Source organism: Symphodus melops (genome assembly GCF_947650265.1).
Source record: "Symphodus melops genome assembly, chromosome: 12".
Classification (NCBI taxonomy): Eukaryota; Metazoa; Chordata; class Actinopteri; order Labriformes; family Labridae; genus Symphodus; species Symphodus melops.
The window spans coordinates 8,511,963-8,537,123 of record NC_136702.1 but is presented as its reverse complement, the minus strand read 5'-3'; the positions used below and the strand labels follow the sequence as shown (position 1 = coordinate 8,537,123).

The following is a 25,161-nucleotide window of genomic DNA, read 5'->3' as shown; positions in this document are numbered from 1 at the left end:
GGTTCCCCAGGCTGAATTTACCTGTTCTACAGTAGGTTGAACCACCCTGGTTCAGTTCAGCGGGCGTCAGGGTCATACAGTAGGTGAGGGGGGGGGCTGCTCACAAAAAGGACCAAGTGATGAATTGTTCTCAATATGGGATGGACAGATGTTTATTACACACAATAGAAAAAGAGTCAATGGTCAGTTTTTTTTAAATTGCACCTAAAGTACACGCTAAAATACAACTCAAAAACGCGTTGTTTAAATTAAACGTGTCATATGATGAGTGAAACCCAGGTGCATGACGTTTATTGACTATGACTGAAGCTAGGCCATAGATGACGCACAGAGGACATACTTCATCCACCAAATAACAAAACAACAAACACTGCAATGTAACCAGAATCTTCTTTTTTAATTTTTACTGTTCATGATTTTACAAAACAAAGACATATTGTGGTATTGTATATCTTCATATGTTCCCATATCACCCAATACTGAAAAAACTTAGAATGGTTTATTTTGAAACCCCCCTCCAGCCCTTTTCCCAAACCTCATGAGTTAATGAGATTTTTCTTCATCATCCTGACAGCTGGACAGCACCCCTCCACTGGTTCATCCGCTCTTCTCCTCTGTCTCTACCTCCATGTCTCTCAGGACACGAACAGTGTGTGGAGCCAGCCACAACCAGCATAATAAAACATAATAAACACAGAGTAGTATCTCCTCGAGAGCAGCCAGCGCTACCTTATCCTGACCGCGCTGCACCCCTGCTAAATCAGCCCAAAACAATGGCCCCAAGCCTGCAGTCGTCTCCAGGGAGCCTCTCTGTGTGAGAGGTTTTGTTTTTGCAACAAAAGACCTTAATGCCCCATAAAGGATGTTTATAGGGTTTACACAGGATAATGGCCATGGTTATTAGAGGAGAACTTCCGTGAAATACTGTAGTTGCGGTCAGACCGACTGGTTTTTCATGCACAAACTGTCCTCTCATGGCAGCTCTCTCACACACACTCACCATTTCAAGAAGTGCTTCATCGGATAATTGGGGGAGAGTGGGGCACAGGGTGAGACGGGGGTTAAAAGTGATGAGTCAGAGGCTGGCAGGGGTGAGAGCGGATGAAAAAAACATGTAAACACTTGAGGGCAAATCAGCAATGATGGATGAGTTTACCTTTGCAAGGAGAAGGGTAGAGAGAATCTCTGTCATACAGATGGTAGCGGGCAAGTGTTGGAGTAAGGGGGAAAAGAGAGGGGAGTTTACGGAAGAGAGAGAGAAAATGCATTGTGAAGTCCGGAAAACAAAGAAGAAAGAGCTGGAATGGAAAATTGTGAAAAATTTGAAACTCAAAGTTTGAAAGGAAGAAAACCGGGGAAAAGTTTGAGAAAAGCCGCAGCTGTCCAGAAAGTAGACAATTTTCTCCTTGGTATGAAAAAGTAATGGAATACAATATGTTCTCTGCTGTGGAAAAAAATATGTAGCTGTAACAATGAAAGACAAAAACGGGGAGAAAAAGGATGAAGGCTCCTTCCTTTGTTCATTTGAGTGTGATAGAAATAAGAAGCGAGTTTATTCCATATTCACAGAGAGAGCCCAGGCTTATTAGGAGGGCCGGCGAGCTGAGAGGGAAGCAGCAGAGCTTGGCCGGAGGGGAGAGAGAGGGGGAAAAAAAGCACAAAACCTTTAAGCCACGCCCCCAGGGGAGTGCTGCAGTAGTGGCAAAAAAAAAAAAAGGCGTTTGGGTCAGCTAGAGCCTCATGGTGTTTGACATTTGATAAAGTGATGAAGAGTAGCCCTTAAAGACTTTTGTCATCTTCTTCTTCTGAAGTGCCGTTGAGCCATGTGATCGGAGGCTTCTTTCTTTCCGGGGCCTGTGGACTCGGTCAACACTGCCTTGCAGGGTTCACAAAGAGGATCCAAACGTGCACACACAAACTCACAAGGGTGTCTCTTCACCAGGATTTTTCGCTCTGATGTGCCGGAGGCCAGTTACAAAAGTGCTTAGATACAGGCACACAAAAGCACACGCGTAGCTCTTGGTTACACACCCGGGAACAGGAACCACATTTTCTTACATCGCCTATGGCCTCCTGTACTCTGTGAATACTTTAATACAGAAAGCAGGAATCCGGCTGGAGCTGAGATTTTGAGGAATAATTTCTACCTCCATGTATGTGTCATTTCTCTTCATGTCTCACCTCCTTGTCTCTCTCTCTTTTTTTTTTTTTTTTTTCCCTTTCAGAGAGCAACATCACCGTGTCTTTGTCTAGTAACTCTTCTGAAGTCCTAGAGGGCGATGTCATCCTGCTGACATGCTTGATCCAAACCACTTCAGGCCCCCTCTCGGTTTCCTGGCAGTGGACAGACAAGCAGGGGACCGAACCTGCTCAGGAGGTGGCCTCTGTGGATAGAGATGGTACGGTGTGGCACAGTCCCGTCTACAGAGAGCGCTCCAGCTACGGGGAGATCCGCGTGGAGAAGGTGGCGGCCGAAACATTCTCGCTGTCCGTGTATAACGCCTTACCTGGGGACGAGGGACAGTACAGCTGCACGGCGACTGAGTGGATTCAGGCTGGCACTGAACCAGAGCTCAACTGGCAGAAGATTGGAGAGAAGTCAGCAAGCAAGGCCGTCACCGTGAAGACTGTCGGTAAGTCACTGCAGCTGAAATGAAGACTTCAACTCCCCATTATAATCTGATCATGTCCATGGAAGCATTAGAATAACATAAAAAGCTCATTTCTTTATTTTCAAAATTCATATAGTATTCATATAGTTCTCATCTTCTGACCCCTCAGGGCCCTGTGCACTACATGTCAACATATACACCCATTCATACACATTCGTACATTAAGCATGTTCTATGAAAGTCTAATAACAAGCTCATTATTCAAACGTTCGTAGAGTAGCTGGGGCCTTTGGGGTGTTGCTGAAGACATGTAGACAGGAGAAGCCAGGGATCAAATGGTCAGTTGGAGGGTTACCCTCTTTACCTCTGAGACGTAGCCAATCAGACTGTGTCTAAGACTGCTCGGCAGCTTTTAGCCTCCTGTGTCTGAACCTTTTTTTGTTGCAGGCAGACATGATCAACGTTTAGCCCTTTATCAGCCTATAAGAGTCACGGTTTTACTGACTTAATGATTAAAACAGTTAAAACGTATGTGGTAATCAGCCCGTAAAATCCCTTGTTGGAAAATCTACAATTTACTACGTTAGTTTTTAGAAATTTCGAAAAGGCTTAATTGGCTTGATCTTTGAAAACATAGTGCTGCTTAAAGAGGTTGCTCTGGAAAGATTACAATTAAGATAGATAAAAAAGGAAAAGAAGTGAAGGATAAATATAAAGGTCAAAAACAACAACCATGTCAGTGATCGAACTGTTATGTGGACTTTTTCAGATAGTCTTCACCAACAACACAAAGACAACCACAAGAATCTGTTTGCTGTGGATGCGTCTGCAGCAGCTTAGCTTGTTGCAGATTTAGATATGGATTATTCAGTTTATCCTGCTGTAATATTATTTACACACAGGGTTTAGATTTGAGTTGAGAAAGTTTCCTGCATCTGTTAGCGGTTTATTCAAAACAATAATACTTGCATTTTAATCCTGTGAAGTCAATGTTTTACACATTAAAGTCCTCCTCTTCACATAGCAGATATGGTGTATTATTTGCTAAAGACTGAATGCACCAGGGTTTATTCATGCATCACTCAAGGAATAGAGTTATTATAACAGACACACACATACTCCCACCACCTGGCACATGTCAACAGCAGTGCTTATGTGACACCCATCATACAGTAGATGCACACACACCCATATGGATTAGGCAGAATTATTAGAATGGAAATGCAGCGGCAATGTGTTTCACAGTCTGCGGCTCTCCTCTGTCAGCGCTGAGTTTAGCTTAACATTCGACGTACGAGAGGAGGAAGCCACTGGAGCGGAGCGGTGAGGAGCTGGCAGGCCAGGAGAGCGGCGCCCAACACACACACACACACACACACACACACACATCCAACGGATTAGCACCCTGCAGCATCACACTGTGGAGCTGCTGCAGAGAAGAGATGTCAGTTTTTAAGTGGCCATTTGTTAAGTTGGTGCAACAACAGAAACATTAGTTGGAGAAACAAGGGACGCATTATGCAAATCAGGCAGAAGGGAAAAAAAAGTAGAAGTCCGAAGCTGCTCTTCTGTCCTCGGTTCCTCTCTTCGACGTCTTCCCTTTCTCTCCTCCGTGCTTGTTGATCAAAGGATTTTCTAAGTGGTCGCTGTTGTGTGACGGTCAATGCGTGTGTTTTACTTTTTCTTAGATTTGTTTTTGCTCCTCATTTTTCTCACTTTAGCTTCCAACATGAGTTTTATTGGATCCACTTTTTTTTTCTTCTTGCGTTTCATCCTTTTTCTCTATTACAACTCTTGCTGAACTTCTTCAGTCCTTGCACCTAATTAATTAAAAAAGTTTATATACACTCGCAGTTTCATTATGTTCTTGCTGAACATCCTTGAAGGGACTTTTCTTCCATGAGGTTTGTGTTCATGGTGAAGAGGAAGGTGCTTGGTAGTGAGTCTTGTTTTCCGCTGATTGGTTTAAGGGTCCCTCTGGGTGTGTGGGGTTACAACAAACACACTTTGACAATGTCTCCCACTCCACCACACACAGTTTGTACTTTGTAAAAAGCAAATAATTGTAGTCCTACAAATGAAAAGACAAAGTTGTTCTCGAAAATGGTTGGTAATTAAATCCTCTTTTCTGTCGCAGATGTACGCTAACTGTCATGGAAACCAGTGGATGGAAGAGGAGCAAAATGAGATGAGGGATAGAGTGACAGGGGAGAGTTATTGTCTGTTAGAGAATTATGGTCCCAGGCAGCTGTCCCAGCAGTAGCCAAGCTAGGACAGAAAGCCATTGATTACACACCCTGAAGGACACTGGAGGGGGGCGCGGGGGGGGGGGGGGGGGGGGGGGTGGGTGATGACTGTCGGAGGAAGAGCGAATCTGAGGGACAGAGAGAAAAGCGACAGTGCTGATGACAGGAAACTTAATGGAGAAATCTACAAAGTCTCAGGGATTTGAATGATCTGATCTGGTGAAAATCATTAACCCCCCCCTTTTTTTCTTTTTTTACCCAACTGCCTTACTCAAACTCACAGCTCAATCATTCATATTCATTGAAATGCCTTAAAATAGATGCAGCAGCACCGAGTCATTTCATATCTCTCTCTCTCTCTCTCTCTCTCTCTCTCTCTCTCTCTCTCTCTCTCTCTCTCTCTCTCTCTCTCTCTCTCTCCTTCACCTGCCATGCTTTCCGGTGAAGATGTATCTTGGCAGTAACATATGGAGTTGGGAGAATGTTTTTAGCTTAATGAGGATAGTTTAGACTTGGCAGAGAGTTGGGCGTAGATCGAACACCGGCGCTTAGAGGAAATCTCTCCCCTGGGGTTTCATTGTTGCATCACCCATTAATTTTGAGGCACACTGTCAGTGGAATGCAAACAAACTTATACTTAGGAACACGCACAAGGGTATGTATATGCGTTCACATGCACATGCATACACAAAATGGCAAACTGCTGGCGTACAGGCCAGGGAAAAGCTTGCAAAAGGAGACAGTGTACTTTCATTAAATATAGTGTGTATTTGTTCCAGCAGGGGGCTTTGTGTCTCTTGGTTACTGTGCTTAAAAAGAAAGTTACTTATTGGAAAAGAATATGAACCACCACGCCAGTTGCTGAGCTTTTAGAGAACAGACTCGATCACATGCCCAGGCTTTGTTGTGCTTTTACAAGCAATCAGCAGCACTCTGTTTGAAGATTCATCATTAGTCAAATAAAAAGCCCATTTGACAGTCTGTCCTCTCTCTCCTCTTCTCCCTCCATTTAGAGTCCTCCTTCATGGTTTCAGCCGTCTCCAGGACGCCATCCGTCACCTTCGGAGACTCCTTTGACCTCCTGTGTCTGGTCAAGCCTCGCCACAACCCCCGCGTGCCCACCTCTGTCACCTGGCGCTTCATGCCGGCCAGTGCAGAATCTGACGAAGAGGATCAGGGAGAGTTCAAAGATCTGGTGACTTTCACTCGTGAGGGCACGCTGCAGTGGGGGGAGCAGCTGCTGGGGCTGGGCACTCGCACCACAGTTGACCGCTCACACTCCAACACCAACTTCCGTTTGTCGGTGACCAGGGCAGGGCGACGCGAGGCTGGCAAGTACCAGTGCACCGCCGTGCTTTGGAGAAGGAATTATGACAACAGCTGGAGCAGAGTGGCCAACCGCACCTCCAACCTGCTCGGCATCAGTGTCCTACAGCCAGGTAAAGCTGCGTGGCTGCTTGCCAGACAGACGCACGCGCACACACACAGACACAGACACACCTAATTGGAGCGGACACAGACGAGCACACAAACAAGGATAAATGCAGATTCACACTCACACACGCTCACATCTAGAGAATTCAGCCGAGCATAGAGGATTTCTGGCAGCTCTAATTGCTCTTAGTCTCTGGTTTTAGCCACTAATTGGAGTGTGTGTGTGTGTGTGTGTGTGTGTGTGTGTGTGTGTGTGTGTAGGGTGGAGTCTCCTAATGGAAGGCCTTGAATTGATTGCTAAATATCCCACAGGAAGAGAAAGGAAAAAAAAAAAACGAGTGAAAGGTGTACAAAAGAGGACAGCAAAGCATGGAGACAGAGACTGAGCGAGTGAGGAAAGGGAGGAAGCGATCTGTCCTTGAACCTTTTTCCTCAGCGGAGGCATTAAGCTGTCTGCGTCGCACTCATTGGCCCGATGTGTGTGTGTGCGCGCGCACATAAACACACACACACACACACACACAAAGACCCAGTCGGACACTACCCAATTAGAGCCTGAACACAAACAAACACAGACGTAGACAACAACACACCGGCCCAATTTAGTCCAGTCCGGTTGCGCCTCCAAATTATGATACTTCATTTATTCAGGTGAACGTGCCTCAGGCAAATACTAATCCTGCGGATAATAAAAAAAAAAACCTCACCATTGTAGCTTTGATGGCAGGCCAGCAAATCATTCTGGTACCTGGAATACAGATAGGGTCCAGATTTGTCGGATTTGGCAGGCGGAACACAAGAAAAAAAAAAAAGTGTGTGGGTTGAAGGAGAAGTAGGGTTTCAAATACTGAAAATGACAAATGTTTATTTGTGATGAAGAGCGATACTGAAATAGATATGTGCAAGCTTTTTTTCTTTTGTTTATTCTCTCCCAGCGTCCTCCTTCTTCAGGTGAGGATAAGTAAAAGTCTTTATTGAGTCCAGAGTCAGACTGCGGTGATCAATACCTTTCTCAAAGTGAGCCAGCGGAATGTAGCCACATGTACAGTATAGATAGTCTCTAATTCCCCGCTGCTATTGATTCAGATAAACTCACAAATGCAAACTGATGTGAACACACACTCACATTCAGAAGCTGCACAGTTCAGTCAGTGCACTGCTTGCTTGACTGACTGTACTCTGACCTTAAGCATTCACGCAGAACGCACAGCGTCCCTGGACCCTTCAGGAGGTATTTGAAAATCCACTTATCATCCTGAATGCTCATTTACCTCCTCGCCATGTGCTGTTTACATTGTTTATCCCAAACCAGAGAAGTGTTACAGATACACACACACACACACACACAAAGACACACATGGACATTTCGCAGGAGAATAAATTCTTCTGGGTCCTCCTCCCTCTCTATTTTCCAGCAGCATCTTCATGACAGAGTGATCAGTTACCTTGGTAATGCCATCAGTAACCGTGAAGATGTGATCAGTTGCCGAGCGAAAGCCAATCAGTTACCATAACAGCGTGATCATTCTGTGTGTAAGGGCACTATCTCACTTGGGAGAGAGAGTGAGCAATTCCTTCATCTTATTGGCTTCGGAGGCCCCGGCTCAGCCATGTTCATTCTGTGTTCTCCTCCTCCTCCTCCTCCTCCTCCTCCACCTCCATGAGATTCTGTTCTTTTTTTTTTTTCTTCTTCTTTTTTTTTCGGGGGTTGTTCAGAGCAGACCTTCATTTAGAAAGATGATTCATGTGTCAGAATGTAGGACGTCTCTCTTTGCCTCACACCTCTCCTCCCCATCTGCTTTCCTCCCTCTCTGCCTTCCCTAAATGTTAACCACTCCTGGCTAAACGAGCGGCTGGCATTTGCAGCTCTTCGCTCTGTCTTTCAAAAAAGAAGAAGGGGAGTGTGTGTGTGTAATGAGGTGTGAGCAAACACAGCATCTGACCAGATTCATTATTGAGTGACTTTAAATTGTGCTTCCAAAGGGTACCTGCATATGCATGAGCTGCCTCGCCAGCATTACGTGTGCACATGCGGTACATGCATCTGTGCATGGCTACGTTCTTGCACGACTGCTCCTGCACCCCGTGTTTCTTCTGATGTTCCTCTGAGAGCTTTCACATGCTTCATATGCAACCGAACAGCGGGTCACCTCACCCGTGATACAAAGGCAGAAGTGTTCCCTCAGCTTGCTGATGGTCCATTTCACCACCATGTTGTATTAAGAGAAACGCCATGTATGCGTGCTGCACATAAGGAAGTCTGAAAATGTGCGAGGAGTGACGCTCCTCATTAAATTATCGCAGAACTTCAAAAGCATAGACTGAAAACTAGCATCAGAGGAAGCACCCTTGATCCAACACGCGTGCATCTTAGATCAGCACAAGTGAAAAAGTTGGATGTAGATAAAACAGAACCACACAGAAGCCGGTCAGCGTGACGGTTTTCATCAAACTGCTGAGGTGCTTGTAACCCAGGCCAGTCCTTCCTCCTGCTCCAGATAGTGTTAGCAGCACACTTGTGTTCGAGTCCCAGGGGTTGTATGAGAGGAGTTCACCACACACACACACCCACATCCATTTATTGTGAGTGCAACCCTGTGCAGCAGTTTGGTTTGAATGATCCACAGCAGACGTCCTGCTGAGAACAACAAACTGCACACGCAGGAGCACAAACATGTACACACGAGCATGCGGTGCATGGATAGGCACTGTGAGGGGGTGGAGGGGGTTACATCCCCAGAGCAAGAGTGTAATTATCTCATACCGCAACACAATTCAATATTAAACTTCGCAAGCAGAGTGAATCCGCACACCGGAAACATCAACACACAAACATACAGTCCCACATACAGTGGCGGTAATATTAGATCATTCCACCTGATTGAGTTTTCTCTTTTCGTCTGTTTCTGAAATGCAATAACGGCAAACACATGTTCAGCGTGGCAGATCACCAGGGAAGCCTCAGTCTCTACGACACAATCTAATATAATCTGCTCATAACTCAAACTACACACACTCACACGCACACAAAAACCCACTCTTAATCATCTCTTCCAGTACACGCACGCGCACACACACACACACACACACACACACAGAGGAAAAAAAAAACTAATTATGCTGAATCTTCCCTAATGGAACCGGAGTTTAGATTAATGATGGTTTTGGGAGTTTAATACGTTTTTTCTCATCATTGGAGTGTGTGCATGTGCACTTTTTGTGCGCGTGTGTGTCTGGCATGAGGAGTGGGATATTAAGAGCGCCTGGTTATTGGCTAAGCTGGAAAGATGATGGTGATGATGGAGGGAAAAGGCGTGTGTCCCAGAGAGTTTCAGCCCATCTCTCCTCACCTACATGATCACACATCACGGTGTAGGACTGGGTGCCTTTTCTCCCCACGTATTCTTATCCTCGTTCTTTGTGGTTACGCTTTGAGTCGGCGGATATGTGCCTCCTCCTTTTTTTCCTGCCTAATCCTGTCCCTCCACTTAGGTTTTGTCTGTCCCTGAATGTTCTTCAGGGTATCTTCCCATTTAATTTGGGCTGGCACTAGCAGATGCTGCATGTGCTCTCCTTTCATGCCAGCGAAGCAGTTGCCACCCAGCCGTTATTGATAGCAGAGGCACCCGCTGTGGTGATGGGAGATTCCTGCTTATCAGGGCATGGATAGGAGCTGTCTATCTTCATTAAGGCCCAGCCGATCACCCTCATGTCCTCCTTTCTCTATCTCTCTCTTTCACTCTGCTCTTTCCGCATTTTGTTCTCACTCTCCCCATAAGTCTCTTTTAATGTCTTCTTTCCCCTTCACTCTCACTTAGCGGCATGTTCGCCCTCCCCGCACGCCCATAGCTTCTTCTTCACTCCTGTGATTTTTCAATATTTTATAATTCCCTGCTTCCCTCCTCCTCCTTTCTTTTTGTTGTCATCCTCATAATTCCTATCCATTATGTTTACATTTCCCTTTAAACAGATTCTTCACCATTGTCAGTATTTCATAAATATTAAGCATATTGCAGTGCTGCTAGTCCACAGACAATAGCTGCTTTACTGCAGTTGTTATTGTATGTGTCAGGGTCGTAAATGTCTTTTATGCTCTGTGTGCAGCTGCTCAGGATACAGTTTGGCTTTGCCCACAATCTCACCTGAGGCAGAATCCTGTGCATGGGCTTCCTGTATGTCAGCAACACACCAGCCTGTTCCTGCTACATACAATTTATACAGTACGTACACAAATACTCAGAGTGCACACACTGTCTGGACGTCAGAGCACACGGGGGTCACACTGGGTGATGAATGAGGAGCCTTTGAGGGGTGCACTGAGACAGAAAATAATTTCATAAAAGATTCTAGATTAATCACGCCTGTGTCCCACACTCAAGGTCAGACTCCTTCCCTGTGTCTTCTTCCTCACAAGAGCCAACCCATACACTCCGACTCACCAAAATCACACACACGTGTTTCTGTCCAATCCAATCCCAACACATTTCCTTATTCTTCCTGATCTGCAGACACAATGAGAATCCCGGTGTTGTCTCGTCCCGTCACTCTTGAGAACCTGTGTTTGTGTGTGTGTGTGCGCGTGGGTTTGTGTGTCCTGCTGCTGCTGTAATTGAAGTCGTAAGTCAGAGCTAGCTACAGTGGTGCTGCTCCCCATGTAAATTAGGGGCTAATAGTAGGAGCAGAGCAGGAGGGGCTCAGCAGTGTTACCATCTGAATTCATGAACACACGCACACTCTCTCACTCACTCATACAGGCCTCTGGCCTGCACTCACTGACCGACCACTGTTCTCTTCGTTTTAATGAGCATAATGTGTTTTATGTTTATTGGCAGACCCTCTTTTCCAACAAACACACAGACATGCACACACACGGTTCCATCTGATATGTCTTTATGCTCTCCCCTCTGTGCCAGCATCTTTTAGTACCATTAATCTCCCAGAGTTCCCCTGCCCTGACCCCCCTGTCTCACCCCCTCCCTTTTGTGCATCCGTTTTCCTGTCGGGGCAGCCTGCGTCCAGCAATCACTCTCCCAGACAGACAGGAAGAGGGAAATTGCCATGAGTGCATCAGTATGTTCATACTGATGTCAGAGAATAGGACCTATATTGGTGGAGGATGTGTGTGTGTGTGTGTGTGTGTGTGTGTGCGTGGGTGTGGCTCTGTCTGCACAGATCCCCATAATTAGCCCATACTTTAATGTTATTAAAAAGGGAGTTGCAAAGGGGAGGAATGAGCATTGTTAATATCCCTCTGACACAATGGGATCACAGATACATCACAGTCATTAGCATAGAAATTAGGCTCCCAGTTAGACAGAGAAGCCACTTTTCAGTCAGGGGAAACCCAACTTTCATCACCTCTGCCTAGCAGCCCACTGATTCATGCCACTAGTGACAGAGGTCTGTGTGCGGCGTTTTGTGTGTAGGATTGTGCACATTGGATGCAGATGTTGCCTAGAATCAGCGAGCTAAAGTGAGTTGTTCTGCAAGGATCTAAAGCCTCCTGCCCTGACATGCTCGGGGGGGTCCCAGCCCTTGGATTAGCCCAGGGCCGTGCTAATGCTAACGCTAAAGGCGGAGCAGGCAGCCTTTAAGACTATAAGTCCTCTGGAGTGGAGCTTGAGAGACTGCCTGCTGCTTTCTCCAAAATCCCCCCAGGAGCATGTCCTCACTTTCTGTCTTTTACATCCCTCTCATCGTCTTCAGTCTCTCTCTCTCTCTCTCTCTCTCTCTCTCTCTCTCTCTCTCTCTCTCTCTCTCCCCCTCCCTCCATTCCTCTGCACGCTCACTCTCTCCCTCACTCCCCCGCTTTCTGTTGGGAGGTGAATATCTGTACACTTGTGGTGATATATATCGCTTAACTCTGCCGCTATTTTTTCATCCTGCCTCCTTTTAAATCCCATCCCTCTCTCTCTGTCTACTTTCTACTTTTATTCAGCCCTCTGATCTCTTTACGTCTCTTTTTTCCTCGGCTGTCTTCCTGTGGCTTCATTCAAAAAGAAGTTGACGCATTACATCGGTGGTCCAGTGCAAAGGTTGTCAGCTCTGTGGTCATTAAGCACATATTAGACTTTATTTAAAAAGAGCCAATACGTGTCCCAGCAAATCTGCCGTGCGCACTTCATTTAGGCCTCATTCATATTCATAAACCCGCAGGTGAGGCTGCTGAATATTCACGTTAGCATCAGGTGATTAGCGCGATCAGGAGAGGATAGATCATGCTAACACAGGAGGGAAGAAAGAGTTGAAAATTGGTCAAAACAAAGCCTGCGATATATCAGACACTTCAACATTTATTACAGTCTTGTATTAAAGCATTTCACCCGGAGCAAGAGTGTTGAACAGAGATGGAAAATGAATAGAATTTCCTCTGTAGCCAAAGAATAAAGCATGACACTCTTTGATTCACAAGCGCAGGCTATATTCTCCTCCTCTCAACGCTCGACCGAGCCGTTTCTTTGCTCCTTTGATGTTATCCTCAACATCTTCTTTTCTTTTCTTTTTTTTTTTTTTTGCCAGCATGTACGTGTGTGTGTGCTAGCTGTGGTTTGTGTGTGCTGACTTGTCACAGAAACCTCCTCCACTGTACTCTTCTCCCTCTCCCCTAAGACTCCAAACTTTTATCTGCTCTTCTTTATAATCAACAGTTGTGCGGTACTTCAGCTTTTCAGGGAGCTCCGGGTGCACTTAGTGATCTTCTACCTCATCAAAACTTCTGTTGTGTTTGTAGTCTTTGTGTATTTAATCCGCTGATAAATAAAAAGGAAACACTCTCAGCTCTGCGGTTTTCGTAGCCATTAAAGAGACAAACTGTGCACACACGAGAAGCGGGTCACACTGTGGGTTCAACGGGCCAATTATGAAGTGTTTTGTGTGATATCTAAACATGGAAGTGTCATAACAGCAAACCAAAACTGTCAAAACGCAGGCATCTCAAGTGCTTAGGTATAATGTGGCTATGGTACAGATGTATAGTGCCTTTACAGCTACATCCTAACACAATTTCTTTTCAGGAGTTTGCGAAGCATAAGTCCGACTTTTAATGAAATACTTCTTGCAAACAAAAGCCTTTTTTAATGGCTCTTTCATACTAGAACATAAGATCAGTGAGGTCCTCCATATTGCACCTGGAGATGAGGTTGCCCTGGAAACAAACAGAGGCATGTGACGTGTATGAGAGGCTGTCAACAAAAAAAATGTTTGTGCCTCAAAATACTTCCAAATTAGATGTGAGTTTATATTCTACCTGATTATACACAAACACAGTTTTATCCCCCTTCTCCCTGAGAGAAAAACAAAATGACCAACAACAAAAGAAAGCATAAAATAATGTTGTTGTTTTTTTTGTATTCTCTCTGAGGCCAGAATTGACTGGCATATAAAATAATGCGAAGCAGCAAGAAAAAGTGTTTGCAATCATATGTTTGTCTCCCTTTGTGGATGCCCCCTTGAGTCTCATTAAAGAAGCACAGAAGCATAGAACATGTGATCTCACTTAGTACATGTATCGACACACAACAACACATCTCTTATTGCACATACATGATGAGCAGCATAGTTAAATATGTATGATTGAACAGGCTCTGTAAGCCATACACAGTAAATAGAAAGCAACCTTACTAATACCACATTTATAGAACAGCATGCTGTATGTACAAGGTAAGGGATTTTCAGCCTTGTTGTACTACTTGCGTCAGCAGAGGCATTGATGTTACTATGTTAGGCTTGTGTACTGTAGCTGCAGGGAGAAGCCTCACTAGTTGTGGTAGTGGACACACGTCAGAGGATGTGACGGGCCGGTCTCCAAGGTTACTGGTCTCAGGGTTCTGCATGAACTTAAAGGTTGTTTTGGGACACCAGAAGACTCTCTTCTCTTTATTTCTCTGCCTATTGCTTTTCCATTTTATTAGTGTCTCTGTCTCTACTTAAGTGTTATTAGTTACAATAACTTGTCGTAGCTCATGATGCTGCCTAATAAAGCCTGAATAATTAGCCTATTTTAGCTCTTAAAAGACACTTCTGTAAACACTGATGTAAGGCAACAGGCCTTACATCCCACCCCCCCAAACCTTTTATTTATTTTTTTTACTCCTGGCTGCAGATTTTAAATTTCGAATTGTAAGCAGCAGAGAATTGCTTCGTCCTGTGCCAATCCAATCCTGCTTGGTTCCACTTCAGGAGGTTCAGAGGTAATTCTTCTGGAAAAAAAAAAAAAGATTGCCAGGATTCCTCAGGGCTCAGCAGTAATTCCTGATGGAGACATTTTTGTCAGGCTTCCTACCTCGTCTCTAGTGGGGAGTGAGGCAAGTATGATGATTAATTTGAGATTCTAGCTTGGAATGTCGTTGTTCAACAGACTGGTCTAATGATGCCTTGCTGCTGGGCATCTTTCACATGCAACCGTATATGACTAAATGTAAAGTGAAAATGTGCAGAATCCCAAACAGGGATCTTATAAGCATGCTTGGTAATCTGCGGATGAGGTTGAGGTTTTCTGAGCAGCTGGTGAATCCCCTGGCCAGGAAGTCAGTCAGTCAGTCAGTCAGTCAGTCGGTCATAGCAAAGCTAAGCAGGAGCTTCATGTATTTGAATTTGAAAGGGGTAGCCAGAGAGCGAAATGAAATGTGGAAATCTATAGTGGCTCAGATTTGTCTGGAAATAAGTTAGAAAACACATTTAGCTTGTTTATATAATTTCAATATCAAGTGCCAGTTAATTCTTGACTATTAGTTCTAAAATGCCGACATTTGCAAAAAAATAAACAATACGCTGACACAAGCAGTACAAAAACTAACTGCCTAAAAGATGCAGAAACTCTCCACATTTTCCCCCCAAATTAAAATGATTAAACAGGAAGTAGGTAAGGGAACAATCACAATTTTATGCACAATAAACTATTCTACAAACTAGACTTCGACTCAGCTGCATTTTTAGTGCTAAAGTTTGTAAATTAACATTCAATAAATTTCTCTTAAAACATTTTCATTAAATGGCCTCTTTGGGAAAATTTAGAAATAGAAGTGTCCCGTGGATTCATCCGCCGTCGTTTGCATTCACAAATCACCTGATGTGTCATTTTGACAGATCTGACACACATCAGCTCTCTGATTCAAAAAAAAAATAACATGATCCACTCAAATGGTGAAATGGCACTCTGCAGTTGTGGTTCTGCTGCTGAGATCAATTAAGGGAATTTGTTTCCCCAATATGGGCTCAGCCAGCAAACAGCTCTTGGCTCTCTGTCAGCATGTCAACACTAGAAAGTGCCTCCAATCAAATGCTTATTGTTCAGGGTGAGGATTGCTGTTGCTGATAGCGATAGTGTGTGCTGGATCTGTCAGTTCCAGTCAGATTTCACATTTTATCCCAGCTGTGGGCTATTTGTTTGAGTGCAAGTGAATACTCTGGTGATTGTGGTTTTTTAAGACACATCTTCAATATCTCTTAATGATCTCAGTTGTGATGTTGCCTGAGTTATTTCTTTGAATGTTGAATGTAAGATACAGCTTAATGGAATGGAAAAACTGAACTAATCCTCCCCCTCAAGCTTTTTCCAGTGGGGCCCTGGTCGCAGTCACACCTGATGTACCTGCAGCTAATCCTATCCCAAAAAACCGATGTCCCTGTAACTGAATCCTGTCACAGCACTCAGCTCCTTCCTGACATCTCAGTCACACTTCTCCATCATCTCCTCCTTTTTCTATCTCCTCTCCTCGTGCCCTTGTTTGACTTAAAAGTGTGCTCTTCTTCTTCTTTTCTTCGGGTTCTCGTAGACTGACAGACAGACTCTTGGCCCATTTTTTGTCTTGTATCTTACCTAATTATATCCAAAGCCCTGAGTTACAATCCATCGCCCTCCCCTTCACCCTTGCCTCTTCTCCTGTTCTGCACCGTGTCTTACATTTCTGCATTGATACTAACCGACATCCCATCCTCTCTGCTTTGATTTTCCTGACATTTTCTCCTCCTTTCTCTTCCCAGCATGCGTCTTCTTTCTCTTTGTCACCTGCTTTACCCGCCCACATACCACTATCTTTTCCTGCCCTGCTGCCACCAGAAATAAACCCAGCTACAGGTCGTCTGTCACCAAACAGAAATTGCATTGTGTACCTGTCACCGTTGCTCGCGTTTCCCTGCACCCAAAGGAATGACTGTGTTCTCTTTCTCCTTCCTTCCACCCTTTCCAATTCTTTACAGAGAGCAAGCTAAGAGTGCAAAAGACCAACCAATCCCTGGTGTACCTGGAGGACAATCGAGTGAGGATCAATTGCTCCATCGCCTCCCAGACCAGCCAAGACTCTCAGCATGCGGTGCTTTGGTATGTCAGGCGAGCGACGGGGTCAGAAGCTGACGAGCTCCTGCTGAGGATTGAAAGATCGGGCGCATTTGAGTATGGCGCCTACGCAGACGAGGAGAGACTTAGACGCAGAGTGCAGGCAGAGAGGTTGTCACCCCGCCTCTATGCGCTGACACTCAATCGGGCGGAGAACAGCGACTCAGGGACGTACTACTGCCTGGTGGAGGAGTGGCTGAGCGATCCAGATGGAGCCTGGTATCGAGTCTCCAGGGAGTCCTCGGGGTTCACGCAGGTTCTGGTCAGACAGCCAGGTGAGGAAAGGTCAAAGCGGCTGTTTATTCACACTGCAGGGAAACAGCAGTAGCCACTTTAGTCCCACACGCTGCCCTGTTACACACCAGTTAAACATGGTTGACCCCACCCATCCTCCCACTCTCACATAGTCTGCTAAAGGCAGTCTCCCTCTCATGACCATACACCTGCCTTGAGCAGAACCTAGGTGGCAAAGAAATTGTGTTGCCAGCTGTCATATGCAACGCCAGAAGGTTGAGTCAGGCCCAGACGGAGGATCTAATCCTCTTGTCCATTACTCAAAAACTTCCAAAGTGCTCAAGAGCATGTTGTTCCTCCTGTCACCCAAACCCTGACATCACCACCTCAGGACAGTGTCCTTAAATACCCTTCATCTCCCAGCTTTTTCTCTCCTTCACTGAACTCCCTCAAGCCCTGCGTTATAATAAAACTCCCTACCCCCAATGCCAAATAAATAATGACAACCCATCCCTCCTTGACATTCATTTTTTGCATGAGTCGATTGTACACACAAGCAAGCTAAAGGTGACTTCTTCCAGTTGTTGCTGAGAGAAGTTTTCTTCGGCTCTTTATAATGCAAGGTGAGTTCCTTGATATGGCACCTGTCCAACTTAAACATGAGGATCAATTTTCTGCTCATTAGCCAGAAGGACAAAGAAAACTCATGTTCACAGTGATACAAACACTCCTCAAATGATTAGTTGAGCCATGAAATTGCTTACAAATGCAAAGATCAGTGAATAATCCGTCTTGTGTTTGGCTTGTTTCCCTTGAATGTTAGTTTCAGTTTTGATTCCAAAAGTTAGCACATGTTGGTGGATCCCTCCTGGGTTATACTTTTTTTTTTTATTTATTTATTTTTTAATGATACATAAACATGCACATATGATGAATAGAATATGCAGTACAAACACCATGGATATTCATAAAGTGCTAAAAAAATGCGTCCATCGGGAAGTCATCCAGAAATGTTCCCGTCGGGAGAAAAGATGAGTAGAGACGTGTGCCAGCACTCGACTTTTTCTCGTTCCCCTGCTGTCTTTTCTGCTTCTCATTTTCCTTTAACAGGAAGAACGATCCAAACTGTGTGTGATAGGCACACAAGCAGGCCAGGTTCTAACTGAATTTATGTTTTATTTTGTCTTTAGCCGCAGCAGAACTGGGTCATTGTACCAACCCTGAAGGACTGTAGCATGTCCAGACAGACACACTAGCCTCGGGGTGGGATGTAGCCATACTGGGAAGCTGAATGACTGGTGATAGCTGTGGGCTGTGCCGTGGGAGCTATTTGTTTTTGCCCTTTGTTGGCATATTTGAAAAGTTTGTTGTCACTGTTTAAAAAGAAAATCATTTGTATTTTGAAGGTCTAATAAGAGCTGGAACTAGCGTTTATTTTGATTATTTAATAATATTGATTATTTACTCATTTTGTGCACAGAATGTCAGAAGAGATTGAAAATTGCCTGCCCACTTTCCCAAAGGCCAGACTGACATCTTTGATTTTCTTGTTTATGTCTGATCAACAGAACAGAACAGAACACAAAGATTATTATAGTACCAGACAAAGAAAACCAGAAAATCTAAAATCCCATTTGACAGGCTTCAACCAGAAAATGTTTTAGAATTTGTATTTGAAAAATAACTCAAAGAATCAATCAAAATTCATGCTGAATTATTTTTGATCAATTAAGCAATTGAATATTTCTGCTTGAGTTCAAATAGATTCTCCAAAAGCATTCCTGTATGTTAAAATAAAGGGGAAAAAAACGTCTGATTTGTGCACTATTCCAAAGAAATACCTACTGTACATGTTCATACGTTATCAATGTCTCTCTTACTCATCTTATGTTCCTGGATCTCTGCAGAGGTTCGACTGCAGGTGGAAGAACTGGAGGCAAATGTGACCGTAGACGAGTCCAGCTCCATCCGATTGGGCTGTAGCATTCCTTCTCAGTCATCCCGGGACTCCCGCTTCTCTGTGTCCTGGTACGTGGAGCGTTCCGAAGACGAAGATGAGGATGATGTGGACCAGCCGAGTGATGAAGAAAGAGGGCGAGAGTGTGTGTTCTCCATTGGACATGATGCAGTTTTTGGAAATGGGAACTGCAGCCCCAGGGAGGAGGCAGGGCCAAATTCTCGGCTGCAATTTGAGAGGATGACCTCGGACCAGTACAGCCTGACCATTCAGGGGGCACGGCCGACAGATGCCGGTCGGTACTATTGTCATGTAGAGGAGTGGCTGCTTAACCCCCGCAATGCATGGTACCGCCTGGCCACCAACAACTCCGGGTTCACCATAGTGAATGTACTGCAACAAGGTGAGTCCTAAATTAGGTACTTTTATCGCCTCTAATATGAAACTGACAATCTGACACCAAAGGGACACATAACCGTTCGCCCAAGCTGAATTAAACTGCTGCTATTGACCATCCAAGGTTCCTCTGTGGTACAATGCCGATCAGGTAATAATGTTTCTGGCCAATTAAAGATCTCTCATGGACTCTCTTTATGTCATCCCTGCCCTGGATGATGGGGCCTTCCCCACTAGCTGCTCTCATTTTGAAGAGAAGAATAAGCTGTATTAAAAAAAACCCGATTGAGGGTTGGCTACTGGCTAATTAGCTTTGAAGCTAATGATTAAGGATTTACACAGTAGAACCTGACTGTCCTTTCACAGATGTATCAGCATATATGTTGTATTATATGATTTGATAAAGAACTTTTTCTATATTTTATCTAATCAAGAATATAAATAAATGTAATAAAACTGGTATTAGAATGCATAAACAAGCGTCACTGTCTGCAGCACGTTGCAGAGAATCTGTTCATCAGCACTAGGATTGGTTAAAAAGTGTATATATTACTGCTATCATATCATTCTTAAAATTTATGATTAATTCCTGAAATTCTATAGTTTATGGCAATCTATCACACTTTTAATCGCATATTTGAAATTCGAATATTTCGCATTTTAAAATAGTTTTCGTTATGCTTCCTTTATTTTGTATTGTGTACTCTTTTAAGCTTTAAGGGTAATTTAGCCTTTGTGTATTGTACTACAGCATATCGTGTCTCAACACCAGAGTGGAAAAATGTCATTTCCCTCTGAGGAAATAACAAAGGGATATCATGTTCTTATTTGCTTCCTGTTTTGATACAAACCTGCTTTGATTTTGAAATAAAATCAGGAACTTCTGGTTGATCAAAAATCAGAAAATTAAAAAAAGGGGAAATATCTGGGGAGCCTGATAGCCTAGAGAGGTTAGGTCGTGTGCACAATGTAGCTAAAAAAGGGAAACATTTGATGTCACAACGTCTATATTACTTTAGATTTGTCAACTGAGCTGTCAAGGAGATATGTTTTAAGTGAAATGAGATATTCAGAGTAATAGTGGTGACGTTCTTTTTGATCGCTGAAGGACAGTGCTGCTGTGGCTTAACTACAGTGTGTTGGAAGGGATAATATAGCATAGGATTAATGCAATTCTACAATTTTTACATTGACCCTGATTGCATCATGATTAATTCAGGTTGACAGCCCTAATTAAAGTCTTAAAAATTCTGTAATAGACAGCTGCTGATATGAGAGATTATTCTAGATACCTTAGTGTAGTCATATGGCTGCAAAATCAGTGCACTATCCATGAAGAACATGTCTAGTTTCATTCCAGCTCAAAGATTCAATATGTCAGCTGGAAAATCTGTTAATGTTTGTTTCTCCCCAGTCAAGCTGGTATCTGTATCGACCCCCAAAATCCCATCTCAGTCAGACTCTTGAAACAGCTGAACCTGGATTTTAAGTTCTCAAATAGATTTGTTCACCAGTGTCAACAACTGAATGCATACCAATTATAGGAGTCCATAGTTTTTTTTCTCTGACTCGATCATTCAATCTTGTTTATAAAAAGTTTTCTGGCATTCCTGAAAAACTGATTTTTTTTCCTTTACTCTGTCCATAGTGTCCACTCTCAAGTCAGTAGTGTGCTCCAACGACGCCCTCTTCTACTTTGTCTTCTTCTACCCCTTCCCCATCTTCGGCGTCCTCCTCATTGCCTTGCTGCTTGTGCGCTTTAAGAGTCGCAACAACAGCAAGAGTCAAGAAGGCAAGAATGGCGCCCCCCTCCTGTGGATTAAAGAACCTCACCTCAGTTACTCTCCCACCTGTCTGGACCCTCCTGCACTCAGCCTGCACCCCGGATCTGTCGACTAAGCTGGGACCGCCTATGCCTTGCGTACGTCGCAGATGCAACACAATGCCAGGGAGCAGATGTGGACTCCCCCTTCAGACTTAACTGTCATTCACTGCTGTGTTGAATTAGTTGATCAGTTTCAAAATTCCTACCCTGGTGGCTGCCTGTTTTATGTTAATAACTGTGTGTTTGAGTATATGTGTGTGTCAGGGTATGGATGAGTGTGTGTTTGAACTAGATCTTGTGCGCCATGTTAACAAGGTTAATTGTGCGAGTACAATTTGAGGTGGGGTGGGATAATATCACAAGCCTCCCTCCCTTTGTTTTTTGTGGAACTCCTAGCTGCATTTGTTTTTTTTATTACTCTGAATATCTGTCTATTTTTCAAAGAGAACAAAAAACTGTGCACATGAGATCATCGGCCGATGCGGGAAGAACATTTAAGAGAAGGAACTCTATAATCGACTCCGACACTGAGTGGATGCCAAAAAAACTCTCCGCACTGATCCAAGAGCAGCCACAGCCTGGCCCACTATGTTGGTTGCCATAGTGATTCTCTGCGCCCACTGACTTGGTAGCTGGTTACTTGGTTGCTAGCCTGCATAGAGACAAAAGCAAGGACACACAAGTCTGTGTCCTAGAGTGAGGATGTGTGTGTGTATGTGTGTGTGTGTTGGCCCACCTGCCTCCACAATGAATTTGCCTTGGCAGACAGAAACCGGTCCTCGTGTGCCACTTAAACACTGCCAGACACTCTGGCCTTAGTGAGAGACCGTTCCACCCTCCTCTTCGACCCTCCTCGTTTCTGAAAGGAGACAGCGAGGAGAGGAAGAGAGGGAAGAACGTCCCTGATGATGGAGGATAAATGAACAGTGCTCTCCTGCAGAAGTTACACGTACTTTCACATGAGGGAATTTTTTCTTTTTTTTCGGTGCCAAGATTTTTCCACACTGTTCTCTGCAGCTACTATTTGAAGTTTTAAAGAGGCGAGGGAAGCTGATTGGTTTGGAGGCAGATTGTAAATATGTCTGCTTACCTCCTGCTGTGGCGTCATAGGCCTTTAGGGCCAAGAGGGCAATTTCACATGCAGTCATGTAGAATCAGTCGGATTGTCCTGCTTAAATAACACAGTGGGGGTTGTTGACTGAGATAAAATTCTTGCACATATCTTTAAGTTGCCCAGAATGACTACTCCGTCCTGTCTTTAAAAGATACCAGAAGCTCAAAAGATGCACATTAGTTTAAAGAAAGACATTGTATTTGTTAAAGGGCCCACTGAGTATTATAACTTTGTAGATGTGCTTCAAAAATGTAACCTGCACATTTTAAGAAAACAGATTTAATTAGGATGGGCACATGTTTGACTTTTGTGTTTATTTTAAAGATTTTTCTATTTATTGTTTTATACTACTTTGCCTAGCTTTGTAAGATTGTTTCTTTTGCTTTGAAATTCTCTAAGAAGTGTGCTGCTTGTGTTGCCAGGCAACTGCACCTAGCAGATTATGTCAATATCCTGTGTGTTGGCAATGTGGTAGATGTAGAAATGCTAGATTTGTCCTGCGCATTGCAGTCTGTAGCATTTCATACCAGATTGTCAAGTTTGGTCGGTGTCAAAACACTGTTTCTCTTCACCTATAAAGGACATGACTGTGGCTTTACTTGTACAATAGTTGAACAGAAGAGTCACACAAAAATCAATTCACTTAATGCTTTTTGCTTAAGTCGCTTTTATTTATGGAAATTGGATGTAACACCTGAGTAGGATGTTTGATCAAAGCGGGCCGAGGCTGAACTGTTAGAAACATCTTGTTATTATGGATTCTAGCTGAAGGCCTCATCCTTGGCTCCCCTGACGCATGGCAGAAGGGTTGAACATGTGAGTCACCAGAGGTGTGATATCATCTACCTGACCTGGGCCTAACCCTTTCACTGCCAGACTGAACATGAGATCTCTCGAAGAGCTCAACATTGTTGTCTCAATCGTGTCAACATGTATATTGCATGACAATACCGCAGGAGGACTTTTGATGTTTTGTAAAACTTTCTGAACTCTTTGAGCATTGTGTTTGTGTGACAGAGCAGTGCCCAAAACATGTGACTTCCTGAGCCAAGAGTCAAAACAAAACCCCACCCCCACCACCCACACCCCCTTAAAAGACCTCGCCATCAACAATATTTAACTAACACCAGACCCTCTGTGAGCCTGTGAAGTAATCTATTTCAAGAATGGGTGTTGTGGAGATTGTGTTTGATATTAATGCTCATATATGTCTTTTTAAATGTTTTGCTTTTATGCAACACTTCATTAAACAGATTTATGTCAAAAAGACAAACATATGTATCTGATACTAACCACAAGCCACAAAGTTCTGAGATTTTGTCCTTTTTTTTTAGGTAATCCGTTCATTTCATGTTCACCACACTATTCTAGTTGGGAGTAGGTGCTGTGAAGTTAAAGATATGATGCTTGTGCAACAACAACAACGCAAAGCAAGGTCCCACCTGCTGACTCATTATGAAGAAGAAGATGAGTTATATTGAAAGAGTTTTTTTACTGTTTATTACAAATACTGAATATCGCAAGCTAACGAGCAGTGAATTATTTAACATGGCGATAATTCCGGTACAATTGTAACATTGTTTTATCCATAAAACTACCTTTTCACCACAAGCTTACTGGAAAATGTACATGCTAAACTAGCAAATAGCATGTGTGAGGTATAATAATAATAATAATAATAATAATAATAGATTTCATAATTGTGATGTGCTAGAGTCAAATAGATTTGTACATTATTTGTGTTCTCACTCAGCCTTCGCAGTCATGCACAGACCTTGTGGGTAGAAATGTTGCCTCATTATATTGCAATATTCAGTGTTTGCACTGCCTCCATTTCCCAGTATAAACAGTCTTTAGCCTCCTGTTGCTATTTGATGTGATGCTAGTGCAAGACAGAGGTGTTTATGCATCCAAACTGCAGAAATGAAAAACCTTTCTGTGTTTTTAGAAAAACACAGAATAATTGATGGGACTGTGTTACATGATCCACAAGTAATGGTTCTAATTTTTTTTTTCACTAGCAATTTATCAGACAAATGTTGTCATACCTAGCTCATTATAATTCTGTTTTTCAGAAGCAAGAAACCCTCCAGGAGCTTGTTTGGTGCTTATATTGCCTTTTTCTCAGCCTTGAACATTCGCAGAGATGCAGGTTGTGAAGATGTTGCCACCGAACAGCTGCTTCTGCTTCAGCCTCAGCATGTAAAGGACTTTATTTCAGTTTGAATTCCTGCAAAACTCATTTCATCTCTCAGACTTAGACCAGGAAGTGCAGGGCATTGCCGTGGTGTGTTTGACGTCCCAGCTCTGCCGTCATAATCAGAGCCGTGTGGTCAAACGTTGATGAGGTTTGGGGTTTTTGTTGAAATAATGATATTTTATACCAACCCTGGCTGCCTCCCAAGATTCCTCCAGATGTTCTGACAGTATTGTAGCTGGTTTTTGAGGGCTGCATGTTTTGGCTGTGTGCTGGCACCAGATTAAGGTGTAAAATAGTTTGTGGTGATATTTTCAGTTCAGCCAGTGATGTTTTATTTTCAGTGATGTATTTTTATATGACCATGGTTTTGTTTTGTTTACTTTATTTCACTTTCCTTTGTTACTTTATGAAATAGTTGCCATCGTGACCGTTAAAAAGGCACTCTGCTATTGTCAGTTTACTGCAATAAACTACTTTCAGTGCATTTTCCTTTTCTACTTTCAAACACATGCATTTTGTAGTAAATTATTAAAACAAATTGATCCAGGCTCCTCAAAAAACAAACATGATTCACAAAATCACTGCATGCAACCTTCTCAGCCATCTAGTTATGCTTTAACCCAAGGTTAATGCCCTGTAGTCAGCTTTCATGTCTGCATGGGATTTTGACCTCTTAAGACCCTCAGCGAGCAAACCAAACGGTTTATTTACTCTGCATTTTCTGTTTTTCTGCATGAGAGAGTGAGAGAAAGAGATGGATTGGGTTAGCATGTCAGAAGATAAATGATGCTTTGAGGACTGCTGCAGGTT

General features: G+C 43.6%; 1 protein-coding gene across 3 annotated transcripts in view; it reads left to right on the top strand.

The window, feature by feature from the left end:
• The window catches only part of igsf3 (immunoglobulin superfamily, member 3), a 70,118-nt gene extending 45,283 nt beyond the window's left edge, over positions 1–24,835 (top strand). For all 3 annotated transcript variants that reach the window (XM_079358416.1, XM_079358414.1, XM_079358415.1), the window contains exons 6-10: positions 2,226–2,633; positions 5,872–6,297; positions 16,490–16,900; positions 18,767–19,219; positions 20,861–24,835. In XM_079358416.1, the coding sequence (XP_079214542.1) occupies positions 2,226–2,633; positions 5,872–6,297; positions 16,490–16,900; positions 18,767–19,219; positions 20,861–21,111 (1,949 nt within the window). In that variant the 3' untranslated portion in view covers positions 21,112–24,835. The remainder of the gene's footprint in view (positions 1–2,225; positions 2,634–5,871; positions 6,298–16,489; positions 16,901–18,766; positions 19,220–20,860) is intronic.
• The last annotated feature ends 326 nt before the right edge of the window (positions 24,836–25,161 follow it).